Here is a 26,468-nt window from a genome sequence, read left to right on the forward strand (position 1 = left end):
CCTAACCACGTTACCCCCACACCTGCTTTTCCAATGTCTAAAACTATCAGGAAAAACAAGTCAAAGGTCCTAGCGAAAAAACATGATGAGTTCGTAGGATTTGGCGAAAAGTGCAGCGATATCGCAAGCTCCTTTGCGGGGGATTCCCAAGAGGAGGCAAGTCATGTGCCGGAATGTTCTCCCCCGCTGACTCGAACCCCCCGAAAAAGTGACTGACAAAGAATGTGGGAAAAGGAAGATGGAAACGTGAGCGCAGATAACACGCTTGAAGGTCAGCAGGCAGCCGGGAAAAAGCAAACAGCCGGCGGCGGGTAAAGCGAGAGGAGCGGAAACGGGATGGGACGCGGGAAAGACAAACAAGATGGACGCTGACGGCAGGGGAACAAAAAAAAATAATCGTGGGAGTGAAGCTCTACAAGAGAATAACAACTGATGTCATGACTTTTAAACTAGGATTAGGGTTTGAAGTAAGAGTTAGAATAGGGTTTCAAATGAAGGTTTTCAAGATGCTTTTGAGTTGGGAGTTGCCTGTGCATCACCAGAAATCTAGAGTTCTCAGAACGTTGACATGAAAAAGCTAGTGTGTGTCATGCGTGTTAGTCGTATGGTTACAGAAACCGCACGACATGCACACAAAACACACACACAGGTGAACATTGTGGATGTCAACAAGGGCCGCACTGTGAAAACATGCAAGTTTTTTGCATAAAACGCAGCCATGATTCCTCAATGGAGCTCTGTGTGCTGAGTAGGTTGGCCATAAGCCACTTCATTCAACTGCAGTGCTAAGCTATGTGCTAGCTAGGCATGTGCCGGTATGATATTCTGACGGTATGATAACCTTTATCCAAAATATCATGGTTTCATGGTATTGCAATTACAGCTCTAAAATGTTTTACTTTGAGATATCTGGATTTTAAAAAAACAAACAAAAAAAACCTTTTTTTCCTGTTGAACAGGATTTTTATTCCTCAAAACATATTAGCAAATTGGAACATAAGTATAATGTTCAGCTAAAATAAAGAAAAAAAATTATATTATACATAAGATTAAAATAAATACAGTCCTTTAGGTGAGCCTAAGCCAGTACTTCTCAATTAGTGGGGCGCGCACCCCCAGGGGGGCGCAGAGCGATGCCAGGGGTGGCGCATGTGACCTCGGGGAACATGCTATTTTTTTTTTTTTTTTTTGCCGTACTAGAATAAAGTGTACTTGCACATCCACTCAGTGGGTGGCAGTGGCGCTCTCATTTTCAGAGTGCGCGCAGTATTTTTTAACTAAGCAAGAGCACACAGAAAATGATATGAAAAGCTGTGCGCCGTTTTTGCAAGCTGTTTTCCGGCCGGACCCACGCAGCGACCCACTGTCTTCTCCGGTTCTCACGTGTCCGCCCTTTTGCCATTTTCGGCTTGGGATCGTCACGACGACCGCCCTCACCTACGGTTCTCCCTCGGCTGCCGAGAATGCGCTTTTTGACTTTTAATACAGTGGGAGATGAGGAAAGACCACTGTTTACTGTGTCTAAAAATGATTATAGCGGACAGCCGGAAGCCAAATCAATTAAGACGCCACTTAAAGAATTTAGACCCCAATCTCATTGATAAATCGATTGTTTTTCAGCGAAAACGTGCCAAATATTGCCAACAATCGTCCCGCTTTGTCAGTGTTATATCAGTAAACCAGTGAGCACTGTTAGCATGCTCAGTGCAAAATAACCCCACACCACTGCAAAGGTAGTGATACTGTGAGCAGCAAGAATAAAAACTGTCCTTCTGTCCAAAGACACTTTTTTTCCTTCTATTCAGTTTTGTTTTTTCGGTCAAATTTTTTTGGCATATTGTCCCTTCTAATCACATTTTATTTTTCAGTATCAAATGGTCAAAAATGTACCTGGAGTGTATTTTTAGAGTTTGGATGTGACTTTTTTTTTTAATTCAGGCAAATTGATGCGTGTTAAGTCTTCTGTTACAAACAAAACAATATTAATAAAGTTATACTTTATTATAAGTTGATCTATGTTACTTTTTTTTTCTTTAATAGAAAAAAGGACTATGTTAGGCAGAGGCGTACTTATAATAGTAATATTATAGACAAATGATACTATTTACAGTGGCGGCAGAGAGTTGGGGGGGGGGGCGAAACATTTACGTCTTCCTTGGGGGGGGGGGGCATAACAGAAAATAATTGAGAAGCACTGGCCTAAGCCAACAGCCAAAGCTCAACATTATTACCATCAGAACAAAAATAATTGAATTATTCCCATAAAAAGCATGTATGATTTGTATCATGTTTACATTAACTCGTAGCTGGTGGGAAACGTTCATGACAGTGTTTACTAACCTTTAATTTTGTATAAATGCGAAATCCTATTGGAGGTATTGCCTCGGCAGCCACCCTCCGAAAACATGTTTTACATGTTGGTTGGCCCTCCTCTTCTAAACCGCGGCCATCTGGAACTTTTCTGTAGCTGAAGTATTCCCATACCAGCGATTTAGTTTTCTTGGATGGGGGAAAAAGTTCAGGAGTTTCACCTCCTCCAGCCATCGTGTAGTACAGCTGACTGAATGACACTGAGCAACAACCGGTGGGGGAGGGTTGAGCCTTGCAGCTGCAAGTGAGGGATTTCTCCATGCATTGTTGGGACATAAAAAATTGCTAATACCTTAGGGACAGTATGACGGTATTTACGGTTTTGAAACCTTGACGTTTTCATACCACGGTATACCGTGAAACCGGTAATCGGCACCTCTAGTGCTAGCACACGAGCGCTTTTATTTAACTACACGATACTGGGGTTGCCAACCATCCCTTGAAAAACAGAATCGTCCTGTATTCTGAATTAAAAGTATACTGGAGTTGCCAATCATCCCTTGAAAAACAGAAACTTCTCGTATTCAGAAATAAAAGTATGAGTCCCGTATTGAGCTTTCATTGGACGCGCTTTGTCCTGTATTATCATGAAACTCGAAAATAGTGTCTTATTTGTAAAGCGAATATATACTAGTATGGTGCTTTACAATATTCAGGGAAACAATTCCCCCAACTATCCTGCTTTTTGACCAATGAGCTGACTGAACAATGACAATACAAAATCCCACTCATCTCATTGGTCAAGATACTGTCGCTTGCCATGATGATAATAAAAGACAATTATAAGAGTTTGGGAGATTAAGAGCTTTGAGTGAAGCTTGAGTATAAAACATGTTGAAAATGATGATGCAGGTAGTCCCCGGGTTACGAACGAGTTCCGTTCCTACGGTGGCGACATGACCCGAATTTCCGCGTAAGTCAGAATTAACCCTTTAAGTACCCCAAAATAATTATCCACAAAGTCCAAAAGTATTTTGTTTAATGATGGAGGATACACTGCCCCTTTGGTGGCAGTGTTGGGTCTGGCTGGACTGTCACCTTATATGACTGAGAAGCAAACTCAGACATCCGACTGGATAAAGGATAGCTACGCTCTGGTTTGGCACACAAAAGGATGTAAGTTGTTTCAGCTAATATATGTTTGTGTATGCATTTGTAATTTTGTAAGTTTAGAGCTACAGTTTGTGGAGTTACTTGTGAGCAATTTGCTATGAAAAATGTACTTACGTTAGCATTCGTAGCATTTAAGATAGCGGACTTTTGTTAGGCAAATTAGGCTAATTTAATCTACGAAATTTACGTATTGATCAGACTAGGTGGATGTTTGAACACCAGTTGTTTTGTGTCAAGTGTATTATTGTTTGTCATGTGTCATTTTTAACCTAGGTGTACATATGTGTTACAACTTTACAAATTATCAAAAGCGAAGCAAGTCAAAAGCTTCAAAAAGCACAATTGCTTTGTTTGCCGTTCACGTTTAGTGAGGACAAAGTCGAGTACGTCGTAACCCGGGAACTACCTGTACTTTGTTTTCTTGTTCTTCACGGAGTACTTTATTGTCTGTAATTGTATTATATTTTTGTGTTCTGTCAATTTCATTTGTATAACTTATTTGAGGTGATCATTTGTGAAAATGTAACTGCTGAGGGGACTTTGAACGCACCTAAATTAAAAAAAAAATAAATAAATTACCTCACAGTTTATGTTTGCACTTTTTAGGCCGGCCGCCTCTACCAATGAACCAAATTATGGCTTTGTTATGGTTTGAAATTAGTATTAAAAGAGAGTTGGGTTTTAAAACAAAATGAGAGTTTTAATTCGGGGTTAGGCTATCAAATGAGGGTTTCAAACCAGGGTTAGGGTTTCATATTAAAGTTTCAAAACAGTTTAGTGTTTTAAAACAGGTATGGGGTTTCAGTTCAGTGTTTCAAGCCTCTGTTAGTGTTTTTAAAACTGGATGAGTGTTTCAAATGAAAGTTTAAAAACAGATGGCTGGAGATTTCAAAGTAAGGTGTCAATCTACATTTGGGGTTTTAATGAGTTTTGAGCCTGGGTAATAACATCAAAATATGTTTCTAATCTAATCTAAACCACAGACGCCGCCCAGTCCAAGTCGTTCAAGCGTAAACGCTCATTGATCAACTGGCCCTTCTGGAGGGGCTCCAGTAACCATTTGGACGTGGCTCCTCCACTCAGCCCCACCTCGCCAGTCCCCAGCCCGGGTCACCTGTTTGGACAGCCTCTTGCTTCTGTCTGCTCAGTCGACGCCGGCTTGCCTAAACCCGTCATGGTGAGCTAAATGAGATTAGCGCCTGAGGAATAGAAATCAAAAAGTTAACAGTAGTAAATAGTTTTTTTTTTTTTTTCAGGACATGCTAGTCTTCCTTTACGTGGAAGGGCCATACACCCGTGGAGTATTCCGGCGCTCGGCAGGGGCAAAGGCCTGCCGAGAGTTGCGTGAGCGACTTGACGCCGGGAGGGACGACGGCGAGATCACCCATCAGTCCGTGTTTGTCGTGGCCGCCGTCCTCAAGGTCGAAACACACACAAAAAACACAACACTTTTTTTTTTAACTGTAAATAATTTTTTTTTTTTTTTCCACGGCAGGACTTCCTTCGCAGCCTCCCTGGCAGCCTGCTTTGCTCGGAACTTTATGATCAATGGACAGCGGCCATGGAGAACGAAGGAAGCAGCGATGTGATCGGCGAGATCCAAAGGTAGTGTTGTTGGTGACAAACTCTTCTCATTTTATGAATAACATCATTTTCCCGCCATTTTTGTAGACTACTGCGCCTGTTGCCAGCGGAGAATTTTCTGCTATTGCGCCATGTCGCCGCCGTGCTGCACCGCATTCAAGGGTACGCCCACGACAACCAGATGAATGCCTTCAACCTGTCCGTCTGCATCGCTCCCAGCATGCTTTGGGCTTCCACACCGGGGACCCCTGAGATGGAGGGAGAGGGTGCTAAGAAGGTGAGGAAAGCTAGAATCTGAAGAGACTTTAGTTTGGTGCTAAAACATGCTAGCACACCAATTTTTAACTTACTAGCTACCATTTGCTCGCTTCCATAAACAATGTCTATTGTTCTCAATGGCAGGTTATGAGTTAAAAGTAAGAGGTTAGGGTAGCCAACACCAAAAAGGAACATTGCAAATGAGGTTTTTATTATATTAGCAAAAGAACATAAGGTGATCCCTCGCTACTTCGCGCTTCAAACTTCGCGCCCTCAGTCCATCGCGGATTTTTTTTCAATTAAAAAAAAAAAAAAACCATGCTGCAAAATGCTGTCCCGAGCTAATCGATAGTCAGTCTGACGCTTGCCCCCTCCCTCCCTCCCTGCTCCTTGTTCCCCAGGCAGGCAGTGCACGTGCACTGGAGTTGCTTATTAAACTTAACGATGTTGACAGATGTTTGTGTTTGATCTTGCCAGAGTCACACGCTTCAGAAGCGCCACATGCGCAAATCATCGTTTAACTTGTTAAACAGTTGCTGTGGCAACTGGTTGTGTGTAAGTGAGAGGATTTGAGTAGACTCGCTCGTGTCGCGTGCTGCCTTGGAACAGACATGCTCTGTGTGAGCATTGTGCGGGCGGGGGGATAAGAAAGCGCGCGCTGGAATGAATGTGTGTGTGGGTGTGTGTGTGTGTGTGGCGACGTTCAAGGCAGCCGGACGTGTTGTGCTCGCGCAATAAACGCCAAATGTTAAAAGTGATCCTGAGCAGTTTGTAATTTCCACGTCACTACAAGAGCCAAGGAAGGTAACAGAAGCATTTCATAAAGCCAAACATTTTTCTACTAGAGTACAGTACTTTTTTCTTATTTAAAAATAATTCGGTGGGATAGTAAAATTTTTAAAACTTATCATAATTATTGCATTTGAAGTGATTAGAAACCATTTATTTAAAAAACTATTTTTTTTAAATTATACTTTGGGGGAAAAAGGGAAAAAACTGTCTAATATGTATCTATTTCCAATGCTAAATCTGAATAAATACATTGAACACAACTTTTTTTTTTCGGGGGGTGTGCTACTTCACGGTTTTTCAATTATCGCGGCGGGTTCTGGTTCCAATTAACCGTGAAAATCGAAGGATCACTGTATTACCATATTACAATATTTGCATAAAGCCCAGCACCAACAGCGACTGCTGAGTCTAACGTGGTAAGCGGCTAACTGCTATCATGCTAACACAACCCCCCTAATATTTCAAATTCATTTACAACAGAAAATGATTCATTTGTTGTAGCTGTAAAGTTGGTAGCATATCTGATGATGAGGTTGAAAAAGCGTTTTCAGAATTGTTTAACGTCACTGCTTGCGATGCAGCAAGCACACAAACACACTGGAGTGTGTTGCATTCAGGTAAAACTCCAAAACAGAGGATAAATAACTGTCTTGCTTTCAGCTGCTATGAACAAGACATTTAAGTAAAGGACTGTTCTTCATAAATCCAGACGTACGGCCACCCTATAAACATAGTGGACATACTCTGGCCTAAGACGCTAACATCATTATTATGGAATGACGTTAGTCTGCTTTTCCATTGTATGTGCATGTGTATGGTCATTTTCGAGACGGAAAAAAAGCAACGTGAGCAAAAAATAACCTCAGCAGCCACAAATATCTCTTTGGCAAACATTCCGCTTTCCACAATTCCCCGCGAGGGGTCCCAAGTCAGTGGCCAAAATCCGAATGAGGCGGACCTCCTGCCATTTCATGGCTGGTGTCCAACCAGGATCGGAGTCACGTGACACACAGTTGTCTATAATTAGCTTTTCACTTCTTCAGACACTAACAGATTAACACCACGGTATGCTATGCATTTTCTAGCTATTTTAAAAGACTCAAAACAATTGGTTGTGATCCTGTATGAGGATGTTTGGGCTTTACCTTCATAAAGTCTAAGAAGAGGAAAAAGAACAGGATTAGCAGGACACGGCCAGCATATTGAAGCCACATTTGCAAAGAACACTGTGGACGTCATCCAAAACCACAGTTGGGAATGTGGATTCCTGGATATCGCTCCTTCTAATCCCAAACCAGGCCACCCTCTTTTATTTTTTATTCTCTTTGTAAAAACCTGACAAAGTGACATCAGAGAGCAGCTTGTGTGTTTATGCGCAGCGGCGAACGGCATCCAGACTCACTAAGCCGCAACATCTGGACCCAAACAAACAAAAAAGCGTTTCCATGTCGTCAGCGAGGCTAACTTGCTTGTGTAAACACACGCAATACTCGTTCGGTCTGCTTTTACTTGGAAGACATTAAAGATACTTACTTTGGACTTCATTTTCATACCTTAGTTATGCCTCCTCTAGGGGAGCGTTATTTATTATACTCATAATAATTGCTCAAGGGGAATTTCAACGAACTGTGTTATGACTGAGTCTAACACGCCTATTTATATTTTTTTCAATGAAATTTTAATAGCTGTCAAATATTTAAGGATTTTTGAGCCCTGTTTGTATCCTCCTAATATCTGCTGTGTGTACAGTATACATCATGTTCCTGTGTGTTTGATGTAAATATTTATTCCAAAATGGATTAAATTCCTTTTCCTCTTTTACAGGGAAAGTGACTATTTTTGGTCATTTAAAAATTAGGGCTGTCAAACAATTAAATGGTGCTGAAACCTATAAAATCAGTCGCACCCAAGCGGCAGCAGAGGGCGACAAAACACCAAAAAACACAAGTAACAATCGGACATTACACTGTGCTGTCATTTTAATCTGTTTGAGCGGGGCATGTGCGTTAAATGCGTCAAATATTTTAACGTGATTAATTAAAAAAATTAATTAACTCGATAATTTTGACAGCCCTATTAAAAAGCTCAACGTTATATTGCTATTTTTGAATTATTATTATTATTTTGTCATTCTTTTTTTATAGATTAGTTATATTTTTTATTTAAAAATAATGAAAGTTTATTTAAAAAATAATAAAACAAAAATTAATTAAAACAAAAATAAACTCCAGTTATGACCCTGAATAACACTCAATTAACAAAAAAACATTAATAGTATTTAAACGAGTGCCCTACACATTAAAACATGTACTTACTTCACCCATTATAACAATGAATTTTCCCTATTTTGTTGTTTAAAAATTGATTAAATTTGACCAAAAACTGTTATCTTAATCAATTTACCCTGTTATATGTGTGTGTTTTTTACCAAATGGCTCCCTTAACGTAACGTAAAAGTCGAACATTATATGTTGTAAAGTGCACCGGGAAAATATTGACTTTTTCCATGTTTGGTTGTTCCAGCCTTTTTTCTAATAATGTGAAATAATTTCCTCCATCCAAATTCTGCACATACTCAATTTTGGAACAACAACAAACCGTGGAAAAAGTTAAAGTGATGTGAATACTTTCCGGCTGCACTAACTACTACAAGTACAATTCATTTTAAGAAACGAATAAGTGAAAATACATGCTAAGCGAAAAAAAAAAGGCAATTTCGGCCCAGATTTTGTGCCAAAATGATGAGGTACGAGGGTTTCTTGTTTACATGCTCCGATCGGTATGCATGTGTGGGCGTCGTAAAAGGTGGAAATTGTCAGATTGAAAATATGTGAGGAAACGTTTGGACAGCTGTGCCGATATAAGGGGGGGGGGGTATTTAGGTCAGGAATTCCTCCAATAAACACACCTCATGTGAGCAAACACTCATCTCGTGTTGTCTGATGACTACGACTTGTATGTAGAAGAGAACAAATCCATTCATGCAGTCTTACTGCAAAATTGGTGGGTGGACTACAAGTCCTAGTTTTTCACGTGCACAATTGAGAAGTACAGTGGTTTGAAAAAGTATCTGAACCTTTTGGAATGTCTCACATTTCTGCATTAAATCATCATCAAATGTGATCTGATCTTTGTCAAAATCACACAGATGCAAATACAGTGTCTGCTTTAACTAAAACCCTCCAAACATTTATGTTTTCATATTTTAATGAGGATAGCATGCAAACAGTGACAAAAGGGGGAAAAATAAGTAAGTGAATCCTCTGCCTAAGGAGACTTAAAAAGCAATTGAAACCAATTTTTACCAAACATTTTAAGTCAGATGTGTGCCCAATCACTGAGGAGTGGTTTAAAGCTGCCTTGCCCACTATAAAACACACACCTGGTAAGAAATGTCTTGAAGAGAAGCATTGCGCATCATGGCTCGGTCAAAAGAGTTGTCTGAAGATCTGCGATCAAGGATTGTTGATTTGTATAAAGCTGGGAAAAGATACAAAACCATCTCTAAAAGTCTGGATATTCATCAATCCACAGTCAGAGAAGTTGTCTAAAAATGGAGAGAGTTTGGCACTGTTGCCTCTCTCCCAAGGAGTGGCCATTCACCAAAGATGACGCCAAGAGTTCAGCGCAGAATACTCAGAGAGGTAAAAAAAAAAAGAACCCTAGGGTGTCTGCTAAAGACTTACAGAAATCACTGGCACAGTCCAATATCTCTGTGCACACGTCAAGTATATGTAAGACTATGGCCAACAATGGTGTTTGTTTGAGGACTCCGCAGAGAAAGCCACTGATGTCTTTTAAAAAAAAAACAAAACAAAAAAACATTGCTGCTAGTTTAAAGTTCGCAAAAAGGCACTTGGACACTCCACAGAAGTTTTAGCAAAATATTTTGTGGATGAAACCAAAGTTGAATTGTTTGGGAGTAACACACAATGTCATGTGTGGAGGAAAAATGGAACAGTTCACCAACATCAACACCTCATCTCCACCGCGAAGCATGGCGGAGGGAGCATCATGATATGGGGCTGGTTTGCTGCCTCAGGTCTTGGACAAGTTGCAATCATTAATGGAAGAATGAATTCAAGAGTTTATCAGGATGTTTTGCAGGAAAACCTGAGGCCGTCTGTCAGACAGTTGAAGCTAAAAAGAGGATGGATGCTGCAACATGACGATGATCCAAAACACAGAAGTAAATCAACTTCAGAATGGTTTTAGGAGAACAAAATACACGTTCTGGAGTGGCCAAGTCAAAGTCCATGCTTGAACCCCATTGAGATGCTGTTGCATGACCTAAAGACCTAAAGATGCTAGACATCCCAGGAATCTGACAGAACTACAGCAGTTTTGTAGAGAAGAATGGGCCAAGATTAGTGCTGATCGATGTGCCAGACTGATCTGCAGCTACAGGAAGCGTCTGGTTGAAGTTATTGCTGCCAAAGGGGGGGCCACAAAATATTAAATGTGATGGTTCATTTACTTATTCTTCCCCCTTCTGTTATTGTGTGCATACTATCCTCATTAAAATATGAAAACCTATAAATGTTTGGGTGGTTTTAGTTAAAGCAGACACTGTTTTTTCATCTGTGTGATTTTTACAAAGATCAGATCACCTTTGATGGTGATTTTTATGCAGAAATGTGAGAAATTCTAGAAGCTTCAGATACTTTTTCATACCACTGTATGAAAAGCAGAATTTGCAATAGCGATCAAACTACAGTACACCATTGAAAACTGACAGAAGAAAATCTTTGTCTATCCGCTTTATTTGTATTACTAAAAATATTGTCACTTTTCACATTTTCAACACAAATTCATGAACAAATGGTCATTAGAATGGGAAAAGATGTGAACCTTGTATTTGAGTAAAGGCGATTTGATGGGTTTGGGGTGAAAATGGGAATTTATTGATCAATAACTGTGAAGCAGATTAAAAGTGTCATTTTTTTTTAGTACTATGTTAATTTGGAATTAGCATAATGAGAATTGACAAAAATTTGAACCTTTTATTTGAGTGTTATAATTTTGGTTAAAATGGGTGAAAATTAGGATTTTTGGGGGGGGGGTCAAATATGTGAAAGTAAAAATATGTGAAATGTTTTGTGAATATGTTGAAATAGACATGTGAATGTGCTGTTTGAAATAAATGAGAATTAGTAAAAATTGTTATTTGTCAAAAATGTGAAAAATTGTTTTAAAAAAAGTTTTAAAAGTGACTCGTTTTGTAGTGGTATGTTGAATTGAAGTTAGACTAACGGAAACTGATAAAGGTGTGAACCTTGTATTATTTTAATGTTTGGGTGAAAATTGTAATGTTCGGGGGGTCAGAAGTTGCAAATTTGTGGTCAGAAATGTGAAAAAGGCAAAATATGTGATTTCAATTTGACATTTTTTGAATTGCTGTTTCAAGTTCTGCATTTCTCCCGCCTTAGGTGTGTGAGCTAGTGCGCTTCCTCATTGAGAACTGCACTGCTGTGCTGGGCGATGACGTCACCAACCTGTTTTCCGCCTTCAGCCCGAAGTGTGGCGGCAGCGAGCATGGCTCCGGTAAGAGACTGATCGTTGTTACATTTCTATGCCATTATGGAAATAAAAGTTTGCATATTTTCTACACGTATTAAATCATTGGGTGCAAATGTTTGCTGCCATCTTTCCAGAGCTCAGACAGACTGGACATCTATAGGCGTAAAGCAGCATTGCATGTGCATTTACCCATTTTTTGTGACTCCTTCCAGACGCATCATCATTCCAAATGAACGACTCGTCGTACGACAGCCTGGAAAATGAGCTGAATGACGAACCCGAGTCCCCGTGCCAGGAACAGCTCCCTCTTCGCGAAAAACGCGACAAGCCCGACAGCCGTAGCCGCGACTCGGTCCTCACGCTCAGCGACTGCGAAGCTGACGGTGAAGGTCGCGGCGACGACCTCTTACTGCAGCTACCGCCCCTAGCCAGGCCCCGCCGCTTCAGCCCCGTTGTCCGCCAACCCCGCACCCGTTACACCAACGGGGCTCCTTCACAGGGCGCCAACCGGCGGCTGAGGCGGAGCTCGGAGCCCGCCCTAGCTGCCCTCGCGGGGGGGAGCCTCCCGCTACGCAAGGCTAGCTATGATGCCGCCATGGAAGGTGAGGAAGAAGAGGAAGAATTCCTGGAGAAGGAGATGAACGGGCTCCATCTGAATTCGGAGGGGGACCATAACAGTGCGCGGCGGAAGAATAAGCACATCCCCCCACCCCCATTGCGATTGGACGCTAGCTGCTCTAGCCTCTCTTCACCTGCCACCTCACCCACTGGCTCTTCTCTCAGCTCCTTAGACTCCGCTTTCTCGCAGTACTCCACCGATTACAGTGCCGTCCCGATGGGCGACGTCCCCCTCCGTTCCCCACGGTGCTCCCCACCGCAGAAGGATCCCCGCCCTGGCCACGGTGCCCACCCCAACACTTGGCTCAAAAAGGACAGACGCCTCTCCCTTAAGCAGCCCCTAAACGGACACACGAGTGAGGTTTCATCGCCTGCTGGGGCACAAAGTGGGACGCCCAACTGTCGGTCCAGCAGTCCTCCATCCTACCAGCAGGCACTTCTTCAACTACAACGCACCTCAGCCTTCTACAAGGGGGCGGACAAAACTCTGACTGTACAAGAGCTACGAATCCTCCAAGACGCACCTAACGCTGGATCTGACGCCGCCCAGCCCCCCATGGGTGTCTTCTATGGACAAAGCGCCACCACTCTCGTACTGAAACGCCAGAAGTCCCACTCTCTGACGCCGCCCATCCAGAGCCGGACGCTCCCCCGCCGTCGGTCAGAGCCGTCATGCATGAACTCCAAAACGTCCACCCTTGAGAGACCCCGAGGTCGCCTCAGGGTGTCAAACGTGGAGCCCCTGTCACCCTCAGCTAACCGCACTGTGAGGGACTACTTTTCTGCGAGTGGGGACACGGCGGGCTGTGCACACCACAGCCAGGAGGTGGCGCTGGCCATCGCCCAAGCCAAGAGAGAGTGGCACAGTCAGCAGTGTAGCGAGCCCCCCCGATTGGATGATTTTGACCAGCTCTTCTTTGCTGAAGAGTCATACGTGTAACTACCAACTTTGTACAGACTAATTTTTTAATCTTTTTCTTACTGTTGTCTATGTTGTGTGTTTACGGTACCAGGGTGGGAGCTTTTTTTGACTTTTTAAAAGGTACACATGCACTTCCTGCTTCCCGCCAAAATATAAGGTGGATTTGGTTTGACAAATGAACAGAAGTCACAAAAAGTGGTGCCATTTTGGTTAGGTTACTGGTATACATGCACTTCCAAAATGCCATCCGCATTCTGCTAGAATAAGAATTTGCTTTGAGATGCTGACATGTAAAAAGCATGTTAGAGGCAATGTTGGTTTGTTTAAAAAAAAAAAAGGTAACCGATACAAATGTGGTTCCTGCTTTTGTGTTCTGCTAAAATAAGAGCATAGAAGGCTCAGATTTTTATACTGGTTTGTTTACAATTTCGTAAAAATCGGTTAGTCCAAAATGACAAAAGAAAAACCCTTCCCCATTCCTGGGAAGGCATCCTGCCAAATTATGAGCATAAAACACTGTAAACATTGAATTTAAAAATGGCAAAACGCCAAAACTCATTTTTTTAAGATAAAACTAAGAGTTTACTAAGTTGAAGTGCACGTCCCATGTGTCCTTTTACATGAGCACTCAACAAAATATGAGCATGCAGTTGCCAAAAAGCACTCCAAAATGAAATTGGCCTTTTAATCATTGGAATAATTCTTAGTCTTAACCTTTTGCTCCCTTGAACCAAACTGGTGGGTATTTATTTATTTGTAGTAATTAATACCCATCCTTCTGAACAAGTGTGTTGAACGTCCTAATTTGGGCATTCATGGAGGAATTTTCCATTGTATTGCCATGTATTGTAAATAAACTCTTACAATTGTATTGCTAGTTTCCCTCTACAAAGTTGTTTGTATTTATAATCCAGAAATACATATAAAATAAATATGTCTATGATCTTTGCTATGTAATAAAATCAAATTGTATTTTTGTACATGTGCTGCTGCTGTCGCCATAGAGCCTATATTTGCTACATATTTCTATGTCTATTGTGTACAATATTTGAATAAAGTGCTCATGTAAGAATTATTTCTGGTTTCTGGTAGAGCTACTCATTTTTGGTCTGCTTTTGTACGATCATGCAATCTTTATTTGCCATGTCCATTTTTTTTTGCAGTTTACACATTGAAAAAGTGTCAAAAAAATGCCAACTGCGCGTTCATGCGTGGTTTTTAGGCCTCAAGGCGGTTTCATAATGATGCCGTTAAACAGGCAGGACTAAGTGACAAAAACAAAGTATGGTCGCCGCCAGATTTACGGCATCAACTTTTTAAAAACGTCCCCCTTTGAACTGCGCTCATGTGTACGAACACCACCCAATAGGTTGCTACAGGCTACTTGCGAACATGATCTTAATATAATCAGTGTGATACACTCAGCCCCCAGTTGACATGCTCAAAAATTGAACTTCTATCTGAATAGTAAAGGCAATGTCCTGTATGCCAATGCAGTATATCCATCTTCTCCCGCTTATCAAAGGGGCAGCAGATTATAACACTAGCACCCACAGCATTGGTAGGACTACTTTCAAAATATAGACAAGTTTCCGAGGTACTTCTGCTTTACTTCCGCATGTCTGCTACCAACTTCCGTTTTAGAACTTCTCCATCCAAAACAAAAGTGGAGCTGGAGTAACATTACTCATCAAAATCCTTTAAAAAAGAATATTTTGAAATACCGCATCCCTCTGCCATCATCACGACAGGAAGACACCATGTTCATGAAGGCAGATGTGGAACCAAGCTCGTGCCACCACCGGGTGCTTTTGTAACCATGTTGCCTCTGTGTTATGGAAGGTATGGTCTTCATATCCCTGCATTTTCATGTGTCCGGTACTCCAAAAATACTAAAGCTTAAATCTTGCGCATTAAATGACAATGATGATTGTAATTATGATCTTTAAAAGTATTTACTACAACTACCCGGGGGCAGCTGAGAGAGTGGGACAGATGGTGGCTCGCCTCGCGGCGGACCGTCAGCTCGATCCCGTGATCCAACCACAAGCTTTTTAACTGCAGCAACTTTAAGATACGCTATTAGAGCTGGAATTACAGAGGATAGTGGGAGAAAACCCGTCTGTAGGCTGCCGAGGGTCTGCGTAATGTCGGGTCAAAGTTTGGCGAGGCTCTCAAGCCGCTCCAGAGCTCTGTTGTCTGATATCACATTCTCGTATGCTATTTTTTCTAATAATGTTATAAATTGTGATTTATTGACCTGTTTTGCAAATGCAACAATCGTTTTAAATAAAACAAGAAATTGAATGATGTTGTCTGAATGTTCTATTGCGATCAATATCTGCAATAAAAAAGAATGACACTGTTAGTTACCACTACCTCTTAACAGAGTTCACCTAGGGAACTGGTGTGGGGCATGTTGTGTTCCGGGGGAAAAACTTTGTTGTCGTGTACAATTCCGGCACGGAGACTAGAGATTCACGAGCGGCCAGAAATGGCAACACGAACTTTACTCAACAAGCTATCGAGACTAAACAACATCATCCGCTACAACACAGTATTTTTGTTAATACGTACATACCTTGTAGTATTTCCTTGTAACAACAAAATCCGTGCCAGCCCTTCTGCATTCGGCAAATGGAAAATAATTTGTAATTTCACCTCATTATGGTCACTCAAGTGGCCGGAGTATCAATCTATACCTCAGCCAACACAGACTGACTGGTTGTTATTTTGTCCACGAATGATCAACGAAGTGATAAGAACAAGAATACAATCTCATCTACGTCTCATCTACGTCGTGCTGAATCCATTTTTGAAGATTCAGTGTGTTCCTCTAGCTTGATTTTGCAGTTTCAACTTTGTCAGCACACTGCTTACTTCACTCCGCAATTCGTGTTGTTCAGAGAAGACATTTTCCAAGATGGCGCCGCCCATATTTCGCTCAGGAAACTTGTCTGTAATGGGTTATTCTTACAGCTTCCTTTTTTTCTTCAACATTCATTCGCCCCTCCAAGGCAAAATGGATTGGACGTCTAGCACCGTCAACGGCAGCCAATGACATAAATAAACCCTGTAAGGGTTAACAAAAATAATAATTTGTGCATGAAAGGGTTTAAGTACAATATGGAGGCCTCAGAAAGCAAGCAGATGGTAAATGCTAATTGAGTAATGGCCACCCTTAAACGCAAGTGAACAACTGAATGTCTCTTCGAAAAAGGGACATCAAATGTTTAAGGTTTGAAATTGGGGTTTTGATTGAAGAGAAGCATTAGGGTTTTAAATAAGGATATGTTTCGTGATCAGTTAGAACAGAAGTTTACAGATATGTATGGCCATACGTTCACATTCACACGTAAAGTGTAACCATGTTACATAATAAGTTGGCGTGAACCTTTTGAAATGTACAAAGAACTTTTAAGTGTTTCCTTTCAATAATAGAGCAGCTCAAGCAGGCTGACATATAGGACACGCCTACCAATCAGTCAATCAACCAATAAAACAATATGATCTCAGCCAAGGTAAACACTTGTTAGCGTGTTATTGTAAGCCACATATTGAATGCACTATTGAACTATAAACCAATGCTTTTATTTTACTTGACAGTACAGTATATAACGATATAAGAGCCACATACTTATATAACCTCAGTGGATGCCTGATTAAGTAACACGGAACGAGAGTTTTTTGTTTCAAGGCAAGGGTTCCAAACTATGGCTTCAAATGTGGGTTTCGGCTTCACATTAGGATTTCAAGTTTTTTTTTTTTTTTTTTTTTTTTTAGATATTATGACAAAAAATAATTGATTGAAGTGTTTCCATCTAGCTCCAGGCAAACATTTTCCAAAATTAAACCCATTTTCATTAGCTATTTTCAATTTTAGTTATATCCTCCATCACAACAAGGCCAACAAAGTATTTAAAAAATCTAGATTTGAGCGTTATTTTGTTACTGATGACAAATGAGCCACATGTGATTTCTCAACAAATAAAGGTCTTTTACTGACACCATGTGGACAAAGACGAAACCTGCAGGCGGCCGATTGCGGAGTCTCAGTTGCATTGGCAATGGAAAGTCAACGCAAAACTCAAAGAGACCACACAGTGTCAGTATAGCACAACTATTTTACGAGCAAGCTGAACGCTGCACAAACACACGTGAAAATGGTCACAAACATTGTATTTGGCAACAGAAACGTTCGGATTTTCCCCACTAAACATATACAATCACAAAAATGTTCAATTTTGTCTCAGTAACACGCAAAAAAGTTAGCGAGAGAGAATATTTTTGCTCTTTTAAGGTTATATCAATACAACAATGTTTTTCCCCATTAAACCACTATAAACAAAAAGACATTTGACCATTAAAAATGTTGTTTTGCAATATATTTCTCAATGAAAGGCCAACAAAACATTAAATTGCTGTAATTTTTACTTCAAATTTTAGGTGCTCATATAATTGTAACATTATAGCCAATATTTGCAAACAAAACATTGTTTTAATACTACTACAAAACATTTACATATGGGCGGCCGTAGCGCAGTTGGCGCTCGAGTTGTCCTAGGACCAGAGGGTCAGCAGTTCGATTCCTGGCTACGTCTGCCCGGTGTCGAAGTGCCCTTGTGCAAGGCACTGAATCCTAATTATCCCCCCAATGGGTTGTCAGCATCTTGCATGGCAGCAGCACCATTGTTGTGTGAAAGGGTAAATGTGTGCCAATGAAAAGTGCTTTGGGCATGGTAAAACATGTAGATAAATACGCTATATAGGTAGTCTCCATTTATCCTGTAAAACTTTTTATTGGACCACAAAATATAGCCTTTTTGCTTGAACTGTCTAATTTGCCCGATTGTTGTCAAAACGTTAGATTCACTCACAAAAAAGGCTTTTAGGCCATGGGGTGAGAGGGGCGCAGGTGGTTGCGTGAGTTGCCCGTTGATCAAAGGATCCCAGATTCAAATCCAACGACCACTTGGGCATTATGCTGTTGTGTCCTTGGGCTTGCCTTTGTAAAAGTGGTCGCTGAAATGATCTGCCTTGCTTTTGTCAGACGGCCCCAGGGAAGTTCTGCTGGCTACTATAGCATTTTATCAGTAGTACGGAGTGAAGGATTAATGCAAAATAAAGTGTCTGTGCGTTCAGACATAGACTTCATAATGTATTAACAGGACACGGGGCATGGAGTCTATCTCCATCAAAGCTGACCGAGTGGAAACAGACAAAAGCTTTTTACGTTGAAAATTCTTGTGAATAAAGGCTTAAATCTCTTAATTCTTTATAGATATGGACATAAAACAGTCTTGATTCTTGGTTAAAAGCAAAAAAAAAAAACAGGCAGTTAGCATTTATTTTACGTAAATTTGTCGAATGTGCTGCTAGTCTTTAAGCCACTGTGACGCCGCCTTATCACCACAAAGAGCTTTTTACGTTGAAATTCTAGTGAATAAATGCTTAAATCCCTGAATTCTTTATAGATATGGATGTAAAACAGTCTCGATTCGTGGTCAAAAGCAAAAACAACTGGCAGTTAGTATTTATTCTACGAAAATATGTCGAATGTGCTGCTAGTCTTTAAGCCACTGTGGCGCCGCCTTATCACCACAAAGAGCTTTTTATGTTGAAATTCTAGTAAATAAATGCTTAAATCCCTCAATTATTTGCAGATATGGACATAAAACAGTCTAAATTCTTGGATAAAAGCAAAAAAAAAAAACGGCAGTTAGCATTTATTTTACGTAAATATTGTGAAGTATAACGCCAATGCTGTTACGGCTATTTTCTCCCATTGATTTTTTTCACAAAGACTCAAAATGGATGCATGGTACAAAAAATATAATTACCTTGAATCTCCGGACGAATCACTCCAGAGACAATCCTTCCTGTTTGTATGCGGTACAGCTTTCGTTCGTACTTTTTCAACCTAAATCCTTCATTGGATCGCTGCATGTTTTTGAGAAGAACTAAGACTGACCACGAATAAACTGAAGCGGAGAGTGGGAAGGGCCCCTACAAAAAGTCGTGCCGCAGTGTCTGGGGAAACTGTCCCGTCAATATAATTATGAAGTCTATGGTTCAGAAATGCACAATATAAATACAGTGCATTATTATTATTATGGGAATGTTCCCAATTTGTTCAGAAAAAAGTTACATTAGGCCAGAACATTTTTTTCCACAATAAAATATTTGGTTTTGGTAACTTTGGTATGATACCATTACAACTCCAGGCTTCAAAATGTAATTGACAAAAATTCCCACGGAGGAAAAAAAAAATCCATTAATTGTTGAACCTATAAACATATTTCACCAGTTCACCTAGGAAACACAATATTTACCAACTGAAACACTAGATTGTTGATAGAAAGGTTGATAACTTGACATTTGTGCTTCATTTGACTATTAAATAGGAATGAGAATGACTCACACAGGGAAAAAATGAGTAAACAGCATGTGAGATGCATACTGTCATCCATTCATACACTCACTGATCATATGATCTGTATGGCAATTATGACCATATAGACTATGGCCAACCCATTTAACTATTTTTCTCACTTGATCTGACTGCCTCCATTTATCTCAGTCAAAATGGATTTGACATCTAACGTCGTAAAAAGTAGTGAAACTAGGGCCACAATGATTAATTAACCACAGTAATTTTCACACTATAAGGCGCACCTAACTATAAGCCGCCATCCACCAAATTTGACACCAAAACGACATTTGTTCATGGATAGGCCGCAATGGACTATAACCTGCAGCTGTGCTCACTGTATTATGGGATATTACACCAAAAGATAAAACCGGTAACATTTTATTTGACCGCGGCATCATACGACTGTCATTAGACCAAATGAACCACCATGACAATTGGTTCAAAGCTTCATTTCTTCAAGAAACTTCATTTTGCCATCTCTGCTCCCTTGAAGGAGACAATGAACCTCTGCTGGCACCTGCTGTTAACACTGTTGTTGTCCAACATGCCTCTGAGCATGCATTGCAGCATTACAGATGTAAATATCAAAATTCATGTTCTGTGAAACTTATTTCTTCAGTTACTGTTCCAGTTGTTTCATCAATTGCTAGTTATGGTATTTGGTAGCACTTTATTTGACAGTAGCGTCTTAAGACTGTCATTACAATAGTAATGACTTGACACTGTCATGAACATTAATGAATGCTTATAACAGATGTCATTTAGTGTTACCCGGCAAATGATCTCACTTTTTAATGGTGGAAAAGATCCGAGCTGGACATACAGTGCTGCTCGAAAGTTTGTGAACCCCACAGCGATGGTCAGATTTTTTGTAAAAAAAACTAAAATAACCTTATTAAATGTTAAGTTATACCCAAATCCACAATACTGACATTCCAAATAATGGACTGAAACAAAAGAAATAGTTATATTGTCATTCTTTATTTAACAAAAGTGGTTGATTTAAGAAAAAGTCAGATATCATGTGTGCAAAAGTATGTGAACCCCTTCAGTTAATAGGATATTGCGCCTCCTTTTGCAGAGATTACCTCAACCAAACGGTTTCTGTAGTGACTAATCAGCCTCTCACATCTACTTTGGGGGATTTTTGCCCATTCTTCCTTGCAGAACGCAGTCAGTTGAGAGAGGTTTGATGGGCGTCTGTCATGAACTGCTCGCTTCAGGTCCCGCCACAGCATTTCAATGGGATTTAGGTTAGGACTTTGACTGGGCCAGTCCAGAACACGAATCTTCTTCTTTTTCAGCCATTCCTTGGTTGTATTGCTGGAATGCTTTGGATCATTATCATGTTGCATGATCCACCTTCTGCCAAGCTTTAACTTCAAAACAGATGGTGTCAGGTTATGTTCTAGGATTTGACAATATTCCTCAGAATTCATGATTCCCTGGACTATGTGGAGTTGTTCAGGTCCTGAGGATGAAAAGCAAGCCCAGATCTTGACATTCCCACCTCCATGCTTCACTGTTGGGAGAAGGTTCTTTTGGTGGTATGCAGTGTTGACTTTTCGCCAGACATGGCGGTTTTGGTTGTGACCAAACAGTTCAATTTTGCACCTACATCAGTTGATGAAAACTCTTTTTAATTTAGTCTCGACAACACAACTGTTAAAAAAACAAAAAAAAACTACTGAATTGATTGATTAGGAAATCAGGTTGAAATAATAGAAAATTCCAAAATGTTGAGGGGGTTCACAAACTTTTGAGCAGCACTGTAAATGGAGTTAGAGACATAATTTGCCGGATGACACTTAATGACATCTGTCATAAGCATTCAGTAATGCCCATGATAGTGTCATGTCATAATTATGATGTTCTTATGATGCTGCTGTCAAATAAAGCATTACCTTTTAACCAAATAAAAATAAACTGCACTGGACTATAAGCCGCAGGATTCAAAATAAAGGAAAAAAGTAGCGTCTTATAGTCCCAAAATTATGGTAGTTTGTTTTTGTAAACAATACTTAATATATTAGAAATATTATAAATATATTGACAACTATTTTGATTGTCTATGAAACACCTGGAGACTTTGTTCACCTCAAAATTGTGCAAATTGTCAGGCTGTGGTGACAAGACGGACTCAGTTGCGGAGTACAGGCAATAAAGTTTATTTATGAAAACGGTTCTTCTCCTGGCATGCGTTGATAAAAAAGTTCAAACGCAAAGCACTCCAAAAGGGAGGAAAGGCAACAACACAAAACGCTCCAAATGGAGGAAAAACTCAAGATAGCTAGGATCAAAAAGGTTCAAACACAAAACGCTCCAAATGGAGGATAATATGCAGGATAGCTATGATAGGCTATGGCGAGAGGCTGATGTGACTGACCTGGGAAGAAAGACACTTCTGCACAAGACAAGGGAAACTAGGGCATTATATACACACAAAGTAATGGGGAACAATAGGTGATTAGGTGACAAGAGGAAGGACAAGTACGCCACTACAAAGAGGGCGAAGCCTTCAAAATAAAACAGGAAGCGACGTGGCATGACACAAATGCTCTATTTGAGCCTCTAAATAGCACTTTTTGTTTTAATTTTAATTTTTCCCTTCAAAAGCGGTAGTAAACATCAAATTTTTAAATTTTATAATTTTGGGTATTTAATTTTTACATTTTTTAACGTTTTTGATCCAAACAAAAAAAGTGGGAAAATAGTAAACATTCTTTTTATTTAAATTTTAATTTTAATGGGAAAAATGAAAAAAAGTTAATATTTTCTTTATTTTTTAAAAATGCTTATTTTTTTTTACATTTATTTTCTTGAAAGGAGAAAAACACTAAATATTCTACAATTTCTGGACAACAGAAATTTTATATACATTGTATTTTGGTGGGAATATGAAGTCGATGCACATGGCCCATATTATCTTTGTGGGTTACACAACATAATAGCAGGCCGGATCAGGCCCCCAGACCACCAATTCAACTTTTTATCTTCGCCAGTAGGTGAAACCTATTGAAGGTGAGGGTTTGTATTACGTATTGTTTTCAAGATAACCATACCTGTCAAGTTGTACGGTTTCGGCGTAATTTGCACAAGTGAGCACTGATTTTAAATGTGTGCGCTGTACGTTCAAAATCTGTACGTTTTTCGTGCATTTCGTTTTTTTCTCCGTTTGGATTTTATCACTGTTTCGGCAACGAGACAATGTGCGTTAATATGTGTTACTACGTTGGTTGAATGACGCAAGCAAAGTCAGAGACACGTAGAGAGAAAAACGGGAGTGGAAAGGAGGGAAGAGTGTTGTGACGCTGTTGCAAAGGCGATGCTAGGCTAGGTGGCTCCAATATTTCCTGACTGTAGACGACAGCTATAATTTACGTCCACTTTGATGCTACACTAGTTATTACATGCATTTTGAACTAGATGCGAAATGACAGACTCGGCGGTGTTATTAAACAGCCGCCATCTTAAAGCAGTAGACTTCTCAGAAAGGCTCTGTTGTAGTAAAAACGGGAGCAATTTTAACAACTTTAACGGGTGATTCACAACATTAAATGACTTGCAAGCATGGCAAAGGTTACTATGTTTTTTTTTTGTTTTTTTTTTGAATGAAAAAAAAACAAAACACGAAAGGTATCACCAGTTACTTTGCCAAGTAACTAATTACTTTTACATTCAGGCAACTGAGTTCCTAACTCAATTACTTTTTGTGAGAAGTAATTTGTAACTGTAATTAATTACTATTTTAAAGTAAGATTAACAACACTGGTCATAAAGATGCAGTCTGCAGAATGAAAAGCTATGCTGTGACGAAAGCAGAGATTTTATTCTGCCAATTTGCCTGCAACTATTGCTGATCACGTCTCAGAATTAGCAAAAGAAATGTTCCTTGACTCAAAGATTGCATCGGTAAGTTAATTTTATCAATTGACCTTTTTAATTTATAATTGGACACACTAATGAACTACCTTCAAGTCAAACTGAATTGCGAGCTGAAGTGCCATTAAGTGCAGCCACCAAAAGACATGATGCCAAAAGTGCGACAAACAAATACAATTATAACCAAAGTCACTGTTAATTTTTTTGTGTTTTTTCCAGCTTCGTTTGTTATCCACGCGCTTCCTCTCTCTCCTCCAGACACATTCTCGCAGTCGGGCATCCGGGCATTAATGACGTCACCAGCCACAACAAAGCTTCGCCATATTGAAATGGGGGCAAAACACGAGTCACAAGCAGTTGCTTTGTCGTGCAGTGTAGTACAAACGCGTTGAATCTTTGTCTTATTTGCGGTCTTTTTTTCCGTCGGAATGACTAAAAGTTGCCGTGTTGCGGGTTGTAACACAAGAAAGACTTCGGAGCCGCATTTGAAGTTCTTCATTCTTCCTCGTGAGAAGAAAAGGACAAGCAACTGGCTGAAAGCAATCAATCGAGGAACAGTAAAAGAAGACGGTTCCGTGGACCATTCTCGCAAGTAGGAACCTAAATCCAGGCACATTTACGTTTGCAGCCGACATTTTATTACTGGTGGGGAAACTTTAATCGATTTTTTCCCCCCCAATTAGCTGCTAGGTTTCAATAGACTAGGCAGTGGTTATTATTACCGTAACCGACAACACACAAAGCGTTATTTTTCTTTTGCCGTGAACTGCTCTGATCGGTCAATCGGTATATTATTGGCCTGGTGGGAATTGGTTATTTTGCCGTGACGTGTTCACAGCTAAATAACACTTGGAGGCGAATTACCGGTTACGGCAGAAATAATCACTCCATATATACTACTAGTTTTCTTAGTTCCACACAGTACATATTCCACATAATTGAATAAGGTCAACTAACTGGGTGTCTTCATGAGGTAGTTGTAGATGTTTCCGCATTCCACTGCAGGCAATTCCTTTGGATTGTTCATCCAGCTATCAGCTGCAACTTTGTATGGGCAGATTTGCAGGCCAATACATGCTAATTTTAAGTTGTATCGCCTCCTCGCGTCTGTCGGCTGTGACTCGTGATAATAATAAATCACGTTTAAGCTGTTTCTATGAAAAAAAGATGCAAAACACAGCTGAAATATATGAATTTCAGACAACGTTTGTCTACGGATGTTTACCTGTGCATGCCACCATCTCAAAATGGCGACACATTGCTATGCGAGATGACATCATCGTGACATCACGCCGACTGCGAGAATAAGTAGATAGATGAATGAAAAAAACTAGGGCTGTCAAAATTATCGCGTTAACGCGCGGTAATTAATTTTTTAAATTAATCACGTTAAAATATTTGACGCAATTAACGCACATGTCCCGCTCAGACAGTATTCTGCCTTTTGGTAAGTTTTACAGCAAGGCTTTTTGTGCTGCAGCACAACAGCGAACTCTTGTGGTCGCTTTGCGACATGGTTTATTATGGCTGCACGACGTCTCGGGCTGACGCCTACGTTGTAATGTTGCGCTTATATGATCCTTGGACAAGATTTGTCCGTAAGTATGGTTGTTGTAAAGAATGTACATATTATGTTAGTGAGCGAAATGTTCTATTTTTTGTATGAGACGCTTTTTGTTTATGTTTAGTGAACCTGTATAGCGTACTAAGCTAACGTTGTTGCTAATGCAATGCTTGTGTACTTTTTTTTTGTAGTTTTATGACGGTCTAAAGAGGACAATGGTTTGAGGCCATTTTATTAATAAATCAGATGAAAAAGGAAGAAGTCTGATTATTAAGGCGTCGTTCACTAGCTGTCTAGCTTTGGAAAAAGTAGACGCTTCGGACTGAGGACAGCATAGACAGATTTAAATGACAGTAGAGTGAAATGCCCACTACAGTCCTTATGTACCGTATGTTGAATGTACAGTGGGGAGAACAAGTATTTGATACACTGCCAATGGATTTTCCCTTTGGCAGTGTATCAAATACTTGTTCTCCCTACTGTATATATCCATCTTGTGTCTTATCTTTCCATTCCAACAATTTATTTTACAGAATATATATAATTTACAGAAAAATATGGCATATTTTATAGATGGTTTGAATTGCGATTAATTGCGATTAATTAATTTTTAAGCTGTAATTAACTCGATTAAAATTTTTAATCGTTTGACAGCCCTAAAAAAAACAAAACAAAAAACCAACAACAACAACAACAACAAAACCAAAATTAATGCAGCCTCAACGGGACACAAGTCAGTGTCCTACTTGCGCCGGTGTTCTGTCAAAATTTGCTCCCTTATAAAATTTTGCTCCCAAAGCTTTTGTGGTGCCGAAAAAGCCCTCTTTTATATTCACTTGGACTCTGTTATCCAAAGGTGCTAACTAAACTAGATACATCATAAACATACATGTGCAACACGAAAATGGCGTAAATTAATACTTAACGACACGGCGAAGTCGTTAACAGTGAGAGCGCGGGTTGCAGTTGCTGTGTGCAGCTAACATGGTAGGATGTGTCTGAGAACTTTTGTACATGTCTTTACATGATCAAACCTAAGTAAATATTCCTTTCTTTAAAGAAAGTTTGTAGTGTTTACGTTGGAATGACCGTATTCGCAGCCATTTTTAACGTTACGCGCATGCGCAAAACCACAAGGTAGCAATTTTTGATCGCAAGGTAGCAATTTTTGATGGGTTGCAAAATTTGTCAGAACACCGGTCCCAAGCCCGGAGAAATGCAGAGGGTAAAAAACAGTGGCGCCTCCAGAAATTTTTCATTGGGGTGGCCAGATGGGACCACTTAAAATCTTGGGGTGGCACACCAAAACTAAAAGCCATTATTTCAGGTTTTCATTATATTGTTGCAGTAAAAAGGTCAGGGGAAAACTATCAGAAAGACTTAAAGACACGGCTACAGATATATTTTGGTGT

General features: G+C 40.1%; 1 protein-coding gene across 9 annotated transcripts in view; it reads left to right on the top strand.

Moving 5' to 3' along the window:
- The window catches only part of LOC130926637 (rho GTPase-activating protein 20), a 164,643-nt gene extending 149,411 nt beyond the window's left edge, over window positions 1–15,232 (top strand). For 7 of the 9 annotated variants that reach the window (XM_057851646.1, XM_057851648.1, XM_057851649.1 and 4 more), the window contains 6 exons: window positions 4,467–4,660; window positions 4,740–4,904; window positions 4,979–5,088; window positions 5,155–5,344; window positions 11,547–11,661; window positions 11,850–15,231. In XM_057851646.1, the coding sequence (XP_057707629.1) occupies window positions 4,467–4,660; window positions 4,740–4,904; window positions 4,979–5,088; window positions 5,155–5,344; window positions 11,547–11,661; window positions 11,850–13,195 (2,120 nt within the window). In that variant the 3' untranslated portion in view covers window positions 13,196–15,231. Of the gene's footprint in view, window positions 1–4,466; window positions 4,661–4,739; window positions 4,905–4,978; window positions 5,089–5,154; window positions 5,345–11,546; window positions 11,662–11,849 lie in introns of all 9 variants that reach the window. The other 2 variants (XM_057851653.1, XM_057851644.1) reach the window with 2 other exon arrangements.
- The last annotated feature ends 11,236 nt before the right edge of the window (window positions 15,233–26,468 follow it).

The sequence above is a fragment of the Corythoichthys intestinalis genome, chromosome 12 (assembly GCF_030265065.1).
Source record: "Corythoichthys intestinalis isolate RoL2023-P3 chromosome 12, ASM3026506v1, whole genome shotgun sequence".
NCBI classification, from domain to species: domain Eukaryota; kingdom Metazoa; phylum Chordata; class Actinopteri; order Syngnathiformes; family Syngnathidae; genus Corythoichthys; species Corythoichthys intestinalis.